The sequence below is a fragment of the Nerophis ophidion genome, linkage group LG11 (genome assembly GCF_033978795.1).
Source record: "Nerophis ophidion isolate RoL-2023_Sa linkage group LG11, RoL_Noph_v1.0, whole genome shotgun sequence".
In the NCBI taxonomy this organism is placed as follows: domain Eukaryota; kingdom Metazoa; phylum Chordata; class Actinopteri; order Syngnathiformes; family Syngnathidae; genus Nerophis; species Nerophis ophidion.
In genome coordinates, this window is record NC_084621.1 from 26,830,166 (window position 1) to 26,845,818 (window position 15,653).

At 41.5% G+C, this 15,653-nt stretch overlaps 1 protein-coding gene across 2 annotated transcripts in view; it reads left to right on the forward strand.

Moving 5' to 3' along the window:
• Window positions 1–15,653, forward strand: part of LOC133561865 (retinoic acid receptor beta-like) — a 35,856-nt gene that overhangs the window by 7,214 nt on the left and 12,989 nt on the right. Inside the window, exons 2-5 of one of the 2 annotated variants that reach the window (XM_061915479.1) lie at window positions 1,380–1,537; window positions 3,453–3,594; window positions 13,986–14,149; window positions 14,214–14,390. In XM_061915479.1, coding sequence (XP_061771463.1) covers window positions 1,380–1,537; window positions 3,453–3,594; window positions 13,986–14,149; window positions 14,214–14,390 — 641 coding nt within the window. The remainder of the gene's footprint in view (window positions 1–1,379; window positions 1,538–3,452; window positions 3,595–13,985; window positions 14,150–14,213; window positions 14,391–15,653) is intronic. The other variant, XM_061915478.1, reaches the window with a different exon arrangement.

Below are 15,653 nucleotides of genomic sequence, written 5' to 3' on the forward strand. Positions count from 1 at the left end.
TCACGCGACAAAGCCGGCCTACTTCACCACAGCCTGTAGTCTATTGCCCCCAGGCTTTGTGGTGGCAGCGCCGAGGTGGAGACATGATGGCGACAGGTCGAGTTACACCGATCCTTACAACCATCCACCCCTTTCCCCGGTCTGTCCGCCGGAGAGACACCACCTTAACTAACACATTTTTCTGGGGGAAACACAGTGTTATTAACAGGTTATTATTCATAACCAGCACCATAACATAACAATCACAGTAGACAAAAACATTTTGCAGCACAAACGACCGGGACAATTTTGGGGTGGTTTTAACAAGGAGGAGTTGGTTATGAATAATAACACATTAATAACATAACATTTATGTAGCTCAAACAAATGTCAAATTTAGTTAAAATCATCACTCAATACGTTAAATAACACACAAAAGTTAGCTTTTTTCCGTTCAACATCATTCACCCATCAGTGTTTGTGTTTGAGTTCGGTGTATAGCGAGGGAAAAGAGAGAAAAATGTTTAAAATAAAAAATAATTAGATATTAATGTCATAAATGCAGAAACCAAAGGCCAACAATGCATTCATGGTCCACTTAAAAAAATTACATTTTAGTATTTTCCCTGAATTCAAACCTCCTCATTAATGACATCGGGGTAGTTGGGTCCCTGACCCAGTCTGAGTTTGGGTCTGTTCAATTTGGGGTGACGGTAAGTTCACGGGCCGGGCGCCAGGGAGCGCGGTGATGCTGCGTTCAGGCGTCGCAGTCTTTGCAGGACAGGACACAACTTTGATGCTCGCTCTTGTCCTAAGCACTTTGCACGTCCATTTGTCACCCAACTAGTTGTCACAGAAATAGTCTGTTTCAGAGTCAAACTGTGGCCGTCATGAACAGAAAATATTTCAAGTCACATTCTAGGTGTGATAAAGGTAATAATATTAATAATAAAATTGACTTTTAATGTGACAACTTCCTGTTTGTATGCTTGTTGTTGTTGACGATAGCAGTTAGCTTAGCTTGTAGCTTATTTTCCCTGTGATCTTTATCAGAGCATCTCTGTTGTCTGTCAGCTGGTTTGGTGGCGTGCTGCTGCATTGTCCTCCATGTTGGGGTGGGGGGGGTTTGTCCCGCGTCTGACTGCAGGTTCAGGCCGAGGTCACAGGTCCGAGGGGACTCAGATAAGCAATTTTTCTCCTTTTTGTCCCCTTTGAGAGACCCCTTTCTTGCTATTTTGGTGGCGGAGGTGATGGAGGAGGAGGGAATCAGAGGCTATGCCCCTCCCCCCAACACACTCACACACCCCCCCCCCCGGTTGAGACGTTGCCGTGTGGACAGGAAGTAGTTTTTTTTGGTTCTCCAGGTCTTGATTCCAGTTTTCCGCTGTGTATCATTGCAGACGTGGGTAGCCATAGCTCCGCCTCCAGCTCCGATGACCCGTTCACAGGCTCCGCCTCCTCGCCGCCCCCACCCCCGCGCACCTACAAACCGTGCTTCGTGTGCCAGGACAAGTCTTCGGGATACCACTATGGCGTCAGCGCCTGCGAGGGCTGCAAGGTATTTCCACGTCAGCACGAGAACACTATTGATTTTGACATCCGCCCAACCCACAGAAAGAACCCTCTACATTTTGATGTAGGAGGTTAAAGGCCTACTGAAATGAGATTTTCTTATTCAAACGGGGATAGCAGGTCCATTCTATCTATGTGTCATACTTGATCATTTCGCGATATTGCCGTATTTTTTCTGAAAGGATTTAGTAGAGAACATCGATGATAAAGTTTGCAACTTTTGGTCGCTAATAAAAAAGCCTTGCCTGTACCGGAAGTAGCAGCGCGTGACGTCACCGGTGGGAGGGCTCCTCATTTCATCACATTGTTTATAATGTGAGCCATCAGCAGTAAGAGCAATTCGGACCGAGAAGGCGACGATTCCCCCATTAATTTGAGCGAGGATCAAAGATTCGTGGATAAGGAAAGTTAGAGTGAAGCACTAAAAAAAATAAATAAAAGGCGACGGCTCCAGACGGTGGCAGTGGGAGCGTTTGTAATTAGACACATTTACTAGGATAATTCTGGAAAATCCCCTATCTGCTTATTGTGTTAATAGTATTTTAGTGAGATTATGAAGTCAGACCTGAAAGTCAGATGGCTGCGGTGAACGCAGAAGAAGAGAAGCCGAGGAGCCAAGATCACAGCTGCCTTTTTGAGCTGCAGGATAAGGTCGCGCAATCCACTCAAGTCTCCGGTAAGAGCCGACTTAATATCACAATTTTCCCATCCAAAAACTTGCTGGTTGACGTAGAGAAACATGTTCGCTTGACCGCTCTGTGTTAAAGCTTCACAACAAACAAAGAAACACCGGCTGTCTTTCGGTGCTACAGGCAGCTGCAATCCACCGCTTTCCACACACAGCATTCTTATTTGACGTCTCCGTTAATAATTGAACAAATTGCAAAAGATTCAGCAACACAGATGTCCAAAATACTGTGTAATTGCGCGATGAAAAGAGACGACTTTTAGCCGTAAGTGGTGCCGGGCTGAAATGTCCCCTCCAACCAATAACGTCACAAACACGCGTCATCATACGCGTCATCATTCCGCGACGTTTTCAACAGAAAACTCAGCGGAAAATTTTAAATTGTAAGTTGGTAAACTAAACCGGCCGTATTGGCATGTGTTGCAATGTTAATATTTCATCATTGATGTATAAACTATCAGACTGCATGGTCGGTAGTAGTGGGTTTCAGTAGGCCTTTAATGTGTGTCTTTATTACCAGAGCTTTTTTGACACTGAATTTATGTCACTGTCATTTTTTGCATTTGAATTATTGGAACTGAATTTAATTTTAAACATTTTTATACAAATTCATTGATTCAAAAATGTGTTTTAAAATTCAGTTTGTTAAAATTCAGTGTTTCAAAATTTAGTGTAAAAAAAGTCACTGCAGAAAAATTCAGATTTTTTTTTTTCATTCCAATTTTATACACAGATTTTTTTGTATTTGAATGTTGTTTACTCAATTAAAAATATTTATAATTAATTTAATGACAATGTAAGCAAAATATGTTTTAAAGTCCAGTTTGTTAAAATATAGTGTTTTAAAATGCAGTATTATAAATACAATTGAGAAAAATTCAGATTTTTTTTTTTTTTTTTTTACACTTTTTACAGTCTTTATATTCTGATTTTTTTTACGCTGAACTTGTCTCAGATTTTTTGATGTTGGGATTTTGGAAACTGATTTTCAAATTGTTTTTATTAAGTGTTATTAAATAAAGAAAATTGAGCAAAATGTGTTTCAAAATTCAGTTTCTTAAAATAAAGTGTTTTGAAATGTAGTGTAAAAAAATTCAGAATTTTTTTGCACTGTACCAGAAAGTCTATGATAGCCATAGCAACATGCTAGCTCTGTCACACAGTCACTAAATAAATGATGTGATCCCTTCGCTCTCCTCCTTCTTTTTCGCAGGGCTTCTTCCGCCGCAGCGTGCAGAAGAAGATGGCGTACACGTGCCACCGGGACGAGAAGTGCGTCATCAACAAGGTGACCAGGAACCGCTGTCAGTACTGTCGTCTGCAGAGGTGCTTCGCTGTGGGAATGTCTAAAGAGTGTAAGTGTGTACTTCACTACTAATGTCCCCACGAGGAATCGTACCGTGGAACCTAGATTTACGGACTTAATTGGTTCTTGAACTTGGTTTGTAAATCGAAAAGTTTGAATCGAGAAAGAAAAATTGTTTATATGTATGTATATATGTATGTATATACAAACCCATTTCCATATGAGTTGGGAAATTGTGTTAGATGTAAATATAAACGGAAAACAATGATTTGCAAATCATTTTCAACCCATATTCAGTTGAATATGCTACAAAGACAACATATTTGATGTTCATACTGATAACATTTTTTTTTTTTTTGCAAATAATCATTAACTTTAGAATTTGACGCCAGCAACACGGGACAAAGAAGTTGGGAAAGGTGGCAATAAATTCTGATAAAGTTGAGGAATGCTCATCAAACACTTATTTGGAACATCCCACAGGTGTGCAGGCTAATTGGGAACAAGTGGGTGCCATGATTGGGTATAAAAACAGCTTCCCAAAAAATGCTCAGTCTTTCACAAGAAAGGATGGGGCGAGGTACACCCCTTTGTCCACAACTGCATGAGCAAATAGTCAAACAGTTTAAGAACAACGTTTCTCAAAGTGCAATTGCAAGAAATTTAGGGATTTTAACATCTACGGTCCATATCATCAAAAGGTTCAGAGAATCTGGAGAAATCACTCCACGTAAGCGGCATGGCCGAACACCAACATTGAATGACTGTGACCTTCGATCCCTCAGACGGCACGGTATCAAAATCCGACATCAATCTCTAAAAGATATCACCACATGAGCTCAGGAACACTTCAGAAAACCAATGTCACTTAATACAGTTGGTCTCTACATCTGTAAGTGCAAGTTAAAGCTCTACTATGCAAAGCGAAAGCCATTTATCAACAATATCCAGAGACGCCGCCGGCTTTTCTGGGCCCGAGATCATCTAAGATGGACTGATGCAAAGTGGAAGAGTGTTCTGTGGTCTGACGAGTGCACATTTAAAAATGTTTTTGGAAATATTCGACATCGTGTTATCCGGACCAAAAGGGAAGCGAACCATCCTGATTGTTATCGACGCAAAGTTCAAAAGCCAGCATCTGTGATGGTGAAGTGAAGTGAATTATATTTATATAGCGCGTTTTCTCTAGTGACTCAAAGCGCTTTACATAGTGAAACCCAATATCTAATTTTTACATTTAAACCAGTGTGGGTGGCACTGGGAGCAGGTGGGTAAAGTGTCTTGCCCAAGGACACAGCGGCAGTGACTAGGATGGCGGAAGCGGGGATCGAGCCTGCAACCCTCAAGTTGCTGGCACGGCCGCTCTACCAACCGAGCTATACCGCCCCACGGTATGGGGGTGCATTAGTGCCCAAGGCATGGGTAACTTAAAAATCTGTGAAGGCACCATTAATGCTGAAAGGTACATACAGGTTTTGGAACAATATATCCTGCCATCTAAGTGCCGTCTTTTTCACGGATACCCCTGCTTATTTCAGCAAGACAATGCCAAGTCACATTCTGCACGTGTTACAACAGCGTGGCTTCGTAAAAAAAGAGTGCGGGTTCTTTCCTGGCCCGCCTGCAGTCCAGACCTGTCTCCCATCGAAAATGTGTGGCGCATTATGAAGCGTAAAATACGACAGCGGAGACCCCGGACTGTTGAACGACTGAAGCTCTACATAAAACAATAATGGGAAAGAATTCTACTTTCAAAGCTACAACAATAAGTTTCCTCAGTTCCCAAACGTTTATTGAGTGTTCCTAAAAGAAAAGGTGATGTAACAGTGGTGAACATGCCCTTTCCCAACTACTTTGGCACGTGTTGCAGCCATGAAATTCAAAGTTAATTATTATTTGCAAAAAAAAAAAAAAAAAGTTTGAGTTTGAACATCAAATATCTTGTCTTTGTAGTGCCTTTAATTGAATATGGGTTGAAAAGGATTTGCAAATCGTTGTATTCCGTTTATATTCAAATCTAACACAATTTCCCAACTCATATGAAAACGGGGTTTGTGTGTATGTATGTATGTATAAATGTGTCGGCATCATTCAATTTGTGGCAAACGAGTTTAAAGAACCAGTGGAGTGAAAAAAGAAGTTGATCTTATATTGAAGCTATGTATTGAAGTGCAATGTTTGCTTAAAAAATTTGAGAGACTATTTTGTTTTGATCTTTTTTTCACATTCCAATTCCAAAATACTGCAGTAATGAAAAATATTTTTATGGAGTCCAAAAAGTTAACTTGCATTGTTGTTATCATATATTAATTCCATTAATGCCTATTTCAGCCACAGTTAATGTAAACTTTTCAACTATTCAGCATTATCTTGTCAAATGCTAAAATGTTGTCTGTAGAGACAATTGTATGCTTTTGACTATATTTAATAATCATCTGCAGTAGAACATGGGCATTAAATGTGTTGTAAGTTGCGTTAAAAATGCATCAAAAAACATTCAATTAGATTTGCTGATACCTGCAGAAACCTGTGTACTTACAGAGTGTATATAAACATATTTGAGATGTTTTTTGGGAGTGCTTTATAGGCAGAATAGAGCGACTTCCATTGGCTACAATGTTAGCGGATTTTAGCTAATGTTTATTAATGAATTAGAATGCATAAAAAAAAAACAATTGTGTTCTTGTTTTACATGAGGATTGTGAATGCTAGGCAAAATTCCCCTTTAACTCAATAAGTTATTGTGGCCATTAGTCGTCACAAAAAAAAAAATACTCCATTTCAACTTAGAGCTAATATTAACATGCTATAATGTTAACTGGAACATGCATGAAGTCCTAAAATATATTACTCTGCTAGCCTGCTAACGTCAGCATGCATCAAGTAAATGGTAAATGGGTTGTATATGTATAGCGCTTTTCTACCTTCAAGGTACTCAAAGCTCTTTGACACTATTTCCACATTCACATACACATTCACACACTGATGGCGGGAGCTTCCATGCAAAGCCCTAACCACCACCCATCAGCATACTTGCCAACCCTCCCGAATTTTCCGGGAGATTCCCGAATTTCAGTGCCTCTCTCGAAAATATTCCGGGGCAACCATTCTCCCGAATTTCTCCCGATTTCCACCCGGACAACAATATTGGGGGCGTGCCTTAACGGCACTGCCTTTAGCGTCCTCTCTCACCTGAAAAGGAGACTATTATATATGTCCCCGTTATCCATAGCTTTATCTATAACCCATAAAGTAGGCAGGCACGGAGCCATTTTTCAGCGCGTGTGGTAATATAAGCCGAGGATCATGTGAGTCAACACACAAATACATGCACACACTGAGCACTTACAAGCAGAAACAGTGTCCAGTAAGAAGAGGCTTAAAAACTAACGAGAAAGGTGAAGCTATAAACACTGACACGCCGCTCTGCTAGAGGTTATTTTTTTTCTTGTTTTTGAACACTGACTTTTTGATGGATCGATAGATAGACAGGTCTTTATTGTCGTTGCACAAGTACAACAAAACTTTGCTTTCATCACAAACCCGTTCAGGATTAGACAAACAAACAGTGTACAGGTTTACCGAACAGGAACGCTGATGGGTTGCCACAAAGCGCCCCGTAAAAGATGGGGAAAAAGGTAAAACGCTGGGGAAGGATGGATTTTAAAAAAAATACAATCTAGACTGGGCTCCTAAGTGGAGTGGAAAAAAGCCTCCATAGCAAAGCACATATACATATTACAACATACATCTCGAGATATCTAGCAACAGAGGGAAGGGAGTGCGGGGTCATGGTGGTAGGCCGCAGGTCTCAGGCACTGACCATCCTTTCATCACCCCAATGGTATTTGCGTCGAGGGCGTTGGATTAGGGGTGTGGGGTATGTATGTGTGGCGTATATTTTTGTGGATGCATGTTTGTGTGTAAGCCTGCAGTGTGTCTCTTTTCCGCGGCCTTGATCTTATGCAGTCGCTAGTCCAAAGTCAACAACAACAGGTGTGTGTCCATGAGAGACAAGAAGGGAGTTTGTTGTGTCTTCGCTGCACTGTCCTTTGGGAGAGTCTCGAAGCCAGGGAAACGATCCAAGTTAGAATGTTTTGTATGCGTGTGAAAATAAAATTAGCTTTTTACTCTAATTTTGAGGACCAGTCATAGACCATTTAGATGGATAGATGGATAGATGGATAGATAGATAGATAGATAGTACTTTATTGAAGGAATCAATAAAGTTCTGTCTGTTTGTCTGTCTGTCTAAATCAGGGGTGTCAAACTCATTTGAGGTGGTGGCCACATGGAGAAAAATCTACTCCCGAGTGGGCCGGACTGGTAAAATCACGGCACGATAACTTAAAAACAAAGACAACTTCAGATTTCACAAGAAAATTAGGTGCAATAATGTGTTAATTCCACAACTGTATATATCGGTATCGGTTGATATCGGAATCGGTAATTAAGAGTTGGACAATATCGTAATATCAAACATCGGCAAAAAAAGGCATTATCGGACATCTCTAGTCGTTATTTATACTTTCTGAATAAATGATGTGATAATCTTCATCAGTCCACTCATTGGTTTTTATTTTCAATCTATCAAAATAATAACATATCAACCTCCAATTACAGGATGTTATTTATATAGTTTGCTAATTTTCCTCGATTGCTGCATTAACATTGTGTTTTTGTTATTTTTCCTTATGTAGCATCATCCCCAACAGGGGTCGGTAACCTTTACCACTCAGAGACATTTTACCCGTTTCACAAAATAAAGAAAAACAATGGGAGCCACAAAACTCTTTTGAAATTTAAAATGAAATAACACTGCATACAGAGTTGTTTTTTTTTGCTTTGTGCTATGTCTAAACCAGGGGTCTCAGACACGCGGTCCGCACCTTAATATGAAAATTTAACGTTAGTGCGGCCCGCAAGATTTATATGAATGCCGCTTGACAGCATCACACTTGCCAACCCTCCTAATTTTTCCGGGAGACTGTCGAATTTCAGAGCATCTTATTCTGGCGAATGTCTGCTGGTGTTCACCCTGACAACAATAATGAGGGCATGCTATGATGGGGGAACCTTTAACGCCCCTACAATCTGCGCTACCAGCTTTCCAGTTCATTCACATGTTGATTGTAGTCACTGCAGACACACGGAAGTCAAGGCGTACTTGTTCAACAGCCACACAGGTTACACTGATGGTTGTGATATAAATAACTTTAACACTCTTACTAATATGCGCCACACTGTGAACCCACACCAAACAAGAATGACAAACACATTTCGGGAGAACATCCGCATTGTAACACAACAGAAGAAATACCCAGAATCACATGCATCTCTGTATAATGGGGCCCGGAAAAGATGCATGGGATTCTGGGTATTTCTTCTGTTGTGTTTATGTTGTGTTACAGTGCGGATGTTCTCCCGAAATGTGTTTGTCATTCTTGTTTGGTGTGGGTTCACAGTGTGGGGCATATTAGTAAGAGTGTTAAAGTTATTCATATCACAACCATCAGTGTAACCTGTGTGGCTGTTGAACAAGTATGCCTTGCAATTGATGATGTGTGCAATCAGGGGTCGCATGCTACATGTGACCGGCTGGCACGCAGATTGCATGGCATGTAGGCCGCTCGACGATATGTGTAAGAGAATGTTAAAAGCATTGTCACCACCACAAACCCTCAAAATAATTATGCGGGCAGAAACCGGAGAATGCTAGCCCAGGGATTTTACTGGGAAAAGCACTGAAATCTGGACAACCGCTCAAATTCTTGAGAGTCGGCAAGTATGCAGCTGAGCTACATCAGAGTGATCAAAGAGCCGCATGTAGCTCAGGAGTCGCCGACCCTTGATCTACAAACATACACAGAATTGCTATTGTGACATTTAGTGGACACATTCAGAACAGCCGCTTCTTCCATTCAAAAATTTCGGCTCATTTTTATATTTAGCAAACTCATCCCGTGGTCCGAATAAAACCTGTTCGGACCGCGGGCCGTATGTTTGACACCCCTGGTCTAAATGGTCTATGACTGGTCCTCAAAATCTTGCGGGGCAGACAGTCGGATGTGATCCAAAATCACAAGAGTGTCCACAGTTCTTCCCGCATCCTCCAATCAATTGCACTGTAGAAAGTGGGGATCAAACCAGGAACCCTCAGGTTGCTGGTACGGCCACTCTGCCAACCGTGTGCCAGGCCATTGTATACCTACAAAGATAGCTAAAAAAATAAAAGAAAAAGCTAGCATGTTAGCATTTGCATGCTAACAGGTGTCATTCGTCAAGTGACAAAATATTTTACATAATGGAAAAAATTTAGCTAGCTAATATTAGCATTTTGGACTTGGCTTTAATAGATCATGTTCGTGCAACCTTGTGTTCGGGATCCAGCGACAGGAAGTCTTTCTCATGTTTTTGTTTGTTCCGAATCCCATCATCACCCGCGTCTATTTCGGAACGGCGAAGAAGCTTTTGGCAATTCATGCGAGGGACTTTTTGCCAGCGTCTCAGCGGGAGGTGCGCTAGCCAGCCGCGACCCACATTTGCGGGGCGTTACGTGGCGACAGAGCCATTGGACGACGGCGGCCACATGTCATCTGCGAAGCCGGCGGTGGCGCATTACATAAGCGCGTCACATGGCGCGGACACAGGAATGCTATGTAAGCAGGCGGCGGGTAAGATGAGCGCACTTGGAGTGTTTACACACGGAAAGTAGGGCAGCGTGGAGCGTTGCGTAATAGCAGCACACACACATGGCCGAGTCAGTGGGGCGTGTGTGGTGGTTATAAAGGGATAACCCGGTTAGCTCGTCCACATGGCGGCCTCGCATGGACACAAATAGTCCATGAAACACGATCTCCTCACTCTCATTAATATTGACCACTTTCCATTCACTGCGAGCATGCATTGGAAACAATAGACATGCAAATGATCTGTTCCAGGGTCAAACTGTGGCCATCCTCCATTAACACACATGCATCAAAATAACACACACTTTATGACACCAATGATGTCTTTTTCCCCCCAGTTTTGTTCAATTATTGTGTGAATGCGCCAATGCTTTCACACACATGGTTTTCTACTCCAAAATGCATCTATTTATTATTATTCTCCAGATTTCCTACCTTCCACATGTTCATCCCGTTCAAACCGCTCCAACCTCAAACTGTTCAACCTATTCTGGCTTTCCCTTGACCAATTCCAAAAATTCCCACAATTCCTTGTTTTCCGGGACATTTTTCCCAGTTAAAATTAATTGTCCGTTTTTCAACATTTCGCACTTTCCACATTTTTCTACTTATTCAAACCATTCCACCTTCAAAACCTTCCACCATCTTAGAAATTCAAACTACCCTTTTTCCAAGTTCAAAAAAATTCCAGGGTTTTCCAGAATTCCTGGTTTTCCAAAGCCCTATTTCCACTCTCTTTTTCTGGCGACTACTCCTCCCACATTTTTCAACGCATTTCAACCGTTCCACCGTCAAATCAATCATGATGGATTATAAAAGATTAATTGATAAATGATTCCAAATAAGACTGGAAATAATCCATAAAGTCATACAAATAGCGGTAAAACAGCAGAATAAAACATTTCAGTAAATGATTGACATTGTCACTTTCACAAGTAGTTCATTAGAGTGAAAACTTTGTTCAAAATGAATCATTACAATTCCAAAAAACACTAAAAAGTAATCTAGTAAGTCATAGAAATAGTAGAACATTTTACTGAAACATGTTATTTCACAAATGCACTCGCCCATTTAACACGTCATTCATGACAGCGACGATGTCGTACAAAAGAAGTAATTGCAACAATTACTGGAAATAATCCACCAAGTCAGAGAAATAACAGTAAAAAGGACTAAAATGCGCAGTTTCAAGAATGCACTCACCCATCTGACGAGAGAAACTTTGAACAAAAGAAATGATCACCATTCAAAACAAGACTGTAAATAATCCACTATGGCACAAAAATGGCATTAAAACAATATGAAATGGGTTATTTTACAAATGTACAAAATTAATAATCGCAAGAATTCCTAAGAAGACTGGAAATAATCCACCAAGTCAGAGAAATACAGTAGCAGTAGTCTGTACAAAAATGCTTTTTCTAGAAACTGATTAATTAGCACTAAAATCAATGATTTGATTGCCAGCAGGTGATTAATATTGGACTATTTTGCTGTGTAATATGTTACAAGTGGTTTTACCAAGTGAAATTACAAAAAAACATATTTTTAATAATTTGTTTTTTGCTAGAGTTAGTTTATTAACTTTACCTCCTGGGGCGGTATAACTTGGTTGGTAAAGCGGCCGTGCCAGCAACTTGAGGGTTCCAGGTGCGATCCCCGCTTCCGCCATCCTATTCACTGCCGTTGTGTCCTTGGGCAAGACACTTTACCCACCTTCTCCCAGTGCCACCCACGCTGCTTTAAATCTAACTTAGATGTTGGGTTTCACTATGTAAAGCGCTTTGAGTCACTAGAGAAAAAGCGCTATATAAATATAATTCACTTCACTTGACCTCATGACGCAGCAAGTTGAATGATGCGGACACATTTGTTACTGGATACTTTCTATCCGGAGACCTTCTATGTTTACAGTGGGGCAAAAAAGTATTTAGTCAGCCACCGATTGTGCAAGTTCTCCCACTTAAAATGATGACAGAGGTCTTTAATTTTCATCATAGGTACACTTCAACTGTGAGAGACAGAATGTGAAAAAAAAATCCAGGAATTCACATTGTAGGAATTTTAAAGAATTTATTTGTAAAAATTATAGTGGAAAAAAAGTATTTCGTCAATAACAAAAATTCAACTCAATACTTTGTAATATAACTTTTGTTGGCAATAACAGAGGTCAAACGATTACTATAGGTCTTTACCAGGTTTGCACACATAGTAGCTGGTATTTTGGCCCATTCTACTATGCAGATCTTCTCGAGAGCAGTGATGTTTTGGGGCTGTCGCCGAGCAACACGGATTTTCAACTCCCTCCACAGATTTTCTATGGGGTTGAGGTCAGGAAACTGGCTAGGCCATGCCTTCGTTGCCCGGGCGGTGTGTTTGGCATCATTGTCATGCTGGTAGACCCAGCCACGTTTCATCTTCAAAGCTCTCACTGATGGAAGGAGGTTTTGGCTCAAAATCTCACAATACATGGCCCCATTCATTCTTTCCTTAACACAGATCAGTCGTCCTGTCCCCTTAGCAAAAAACAGCCCCAAAGCATGATGTTTCCACCCCCATGCTTCACAGTAGATATGGTGTTCTTGGGATGCAACTCAGTGTTCTTCTTCCTCCAAACACGACGAGTTGAGTTTATACCAAAACGTTCTAATTTGGTTTCATCTGACCACATGACATTCTCCCAATCCTCTGCTGTATCATCCATGTGCTCTCTGGCAAACTTCAGACGGGCCTGGACATGCACTGGCTTAAGCAGGGGGACACGTCTGGCACTGCAGGTTTTGATTCCCTATCGGCATAGTGTGTTACTGATGGTAACCTTTGATACTTTGGTCCCAGCTCTCTGAAGGTCATTCACCAGTCCCCCCGTGTGGTTCTGGGATTTTTGCTCACCGTCCTCATAATCATTTTGACCCCATGGGATGAGATCTTGCGTTGAGCCCCAGATCGAGGGAGATTATCAGTGGTCTTGTATGTCTTCCGTTTTCTGATAATTGCTCCCACAGTTGATTTTTTCACACCAAGCTGCTTGCCTATTGTAGATTCACTCTTCCCAGTCTGGTGCAGGTCTACAATTATTTTCCAAGTGTTCTTCAACAGCTCTTTGGTCTTGGCCATAGGGGAGTTTGGAGTCTGACTCTTTGAGGCTGTGGACAAGTGTCTTTTATACGGATAACAAGTTCAAACAGGTGCCATTAATACGGGTAACGAGTGGAGGACAGAAGAGCTTCTTAAAGAAGTTACAAGTCTGTGAGAGCCAGAGATATTCCTTGTTTGAAGTGACTAAATACTTATTTTCCACCATAATTTACAAATACATTCTTTAAAATTCCTACAATGTCAATTCCTGGATTTTTTTTTCAAATTCTGTCTCTCACAGTTGAAGTGTACCTATGATGAAAATTACAGACCTCTGTCATCATTTTAAGTGGGAGAACTTGCACAATCGGTGGCTGACTAAATACTTTTTTGCCCTCTGTAACTAATATGCAACTACAAATATTTGATACAAATGTGCTGTTTTAGACTGCTGTATTGTTCAATGAAGGACACCTATTACGTATGTCTAGCTTGTGTGCTATCGTGTGCTAAGCTGTTGTGTAGCTGCTAGCTCCTAGTAGTTCACAGCGTTCCATTTTTGACTAAACTAGAAGACCAACCTTGTGTGCTCATTGGAGGACATTTAGATGTGACAAGCTGATATAGGACCGATATCGGTATCGAATGCTATTAATGACTTTTGGTCTCATAGCGGTGAGGAATGACAGAAACCGTCTGAAGGCCAAGGAGGAGCCGAAGATGTCCATCGCAGAGACGTACGAGATGACGGCCGAGCTGGACGTCATCGTGGAGAAGATCTGCAGGGCCCACAGGGACACCTTTCCCTCCCTTTGCCAGCTGGGGAAATACACCACGGTGAGTGGGGAGGTGTTCTAACGTCGGAGAGGAGCATTCATCGCCTCGTGTCTCCTCCCTGCAGAACTCCAGCTCGAACCATAGGGTCCAGCTGGACCTGGGCTTGTGGGACAAGTTCAGTGAGCTGGCCACCAAGTGCATCATCAAGGTGGTGGAGTTTGCCAAGCGAGTGCCGGGCTTCACGGGCCTCACCATCGGCGACCAGATCACGCTGCTGCGGGCCGCCTGTCTGGACATGCTGGTGAGCAACATGGTCCTGACCTTTACCTCTACCAGGGGACCTCATCCCTGTCTGCCCACTTCACCCACACAAGGCCAGTCCTACCCCTAAAACACGGTTTTGCTCGGGTTTGCACACTGATTCGTGGTAATGAATATTCAAATGAATCTACAAGTCATAGAAATACAGAAATAATGTGTCATTTCCAAAAATGCGCTCACCCTTCTAACAATTCATGACGGCGGCAACCTGGTTCAAAATAATCAATAAACCATTCCAAATAAGAATAAAATAATCCACCAAGTTATAGGAATGGCAGAAAATTGTATTAAAACATGTAATTTCATGAGTTTACTCGCCCCTGAAAGGCCTACTGAAATGAGATTTTCTTATTTAAACGGGAATAGCAGGTCCATTCTATGTGTCATACTTGATCATTTCGCGATATTGCCATATTTTTGCTGAAAGGATTTAGTACAGAACATCCACGATCACGTTCGCAACTTTTGGACGCTAATAGAAAAGCCCTGAGAGGTCACGAGTTGCAGGGCTCCACACATATTCACATCGTTTATAATGGGAGCCACCAGCAGTAAGAGCAATTCGGACTGAGAAAGCGACAATTTCCCTATTAATTTGAGCGAGGATGAATGATTTGTGAATTAGGATATTGATAGTGAAGGAGTAGAAAACAAAAAAAAAAGCGACAGTTCCGGGCGGTGGCAAAGTGAGCGTTTCAGATATAATTAGACACATTTACTAGGATAATTCTGGGAGATCCCTTATCTCCCGTCCAAAGGCAAAACCTAGTAACTCACTTCTAGCTGATTTTGAGAAAACAGGAAAACCAATCTATCTTGATGCTGTCTTACAAAGATCTACAAAGTCATCAAAGTATAGATGTTTTCTTGAGCTTTCATTTTCTTGCCGATTGAGCCATGGATTGAATCTGCTCTCATGAACGTGTGCCCTTTCTCCAGATATTTTATCACAATCTCGGGTGGGCCGCATTCTGCGTTTGCACATTGGGCAAGAGCTGTGTACAGCGTCCAGTTTTTATTTTGACCTCCACAGTTATCTGCCCAAAAGAGTATGCAAGGGGAAGAATCAAGAACAATACATTTAATGAAGGTGCTTGCAACGTCCTGGGCCAATCTTCCAAATATCCCCTCGTGCCATAATATCACATAATCAGGTTGACCGTCGGCCCCCATTCGTGCAAATGTCTCATTAAAGACAATAAGGTGACTGACAAAGAAGCTCCGATTGGTCCCTTGAGATATT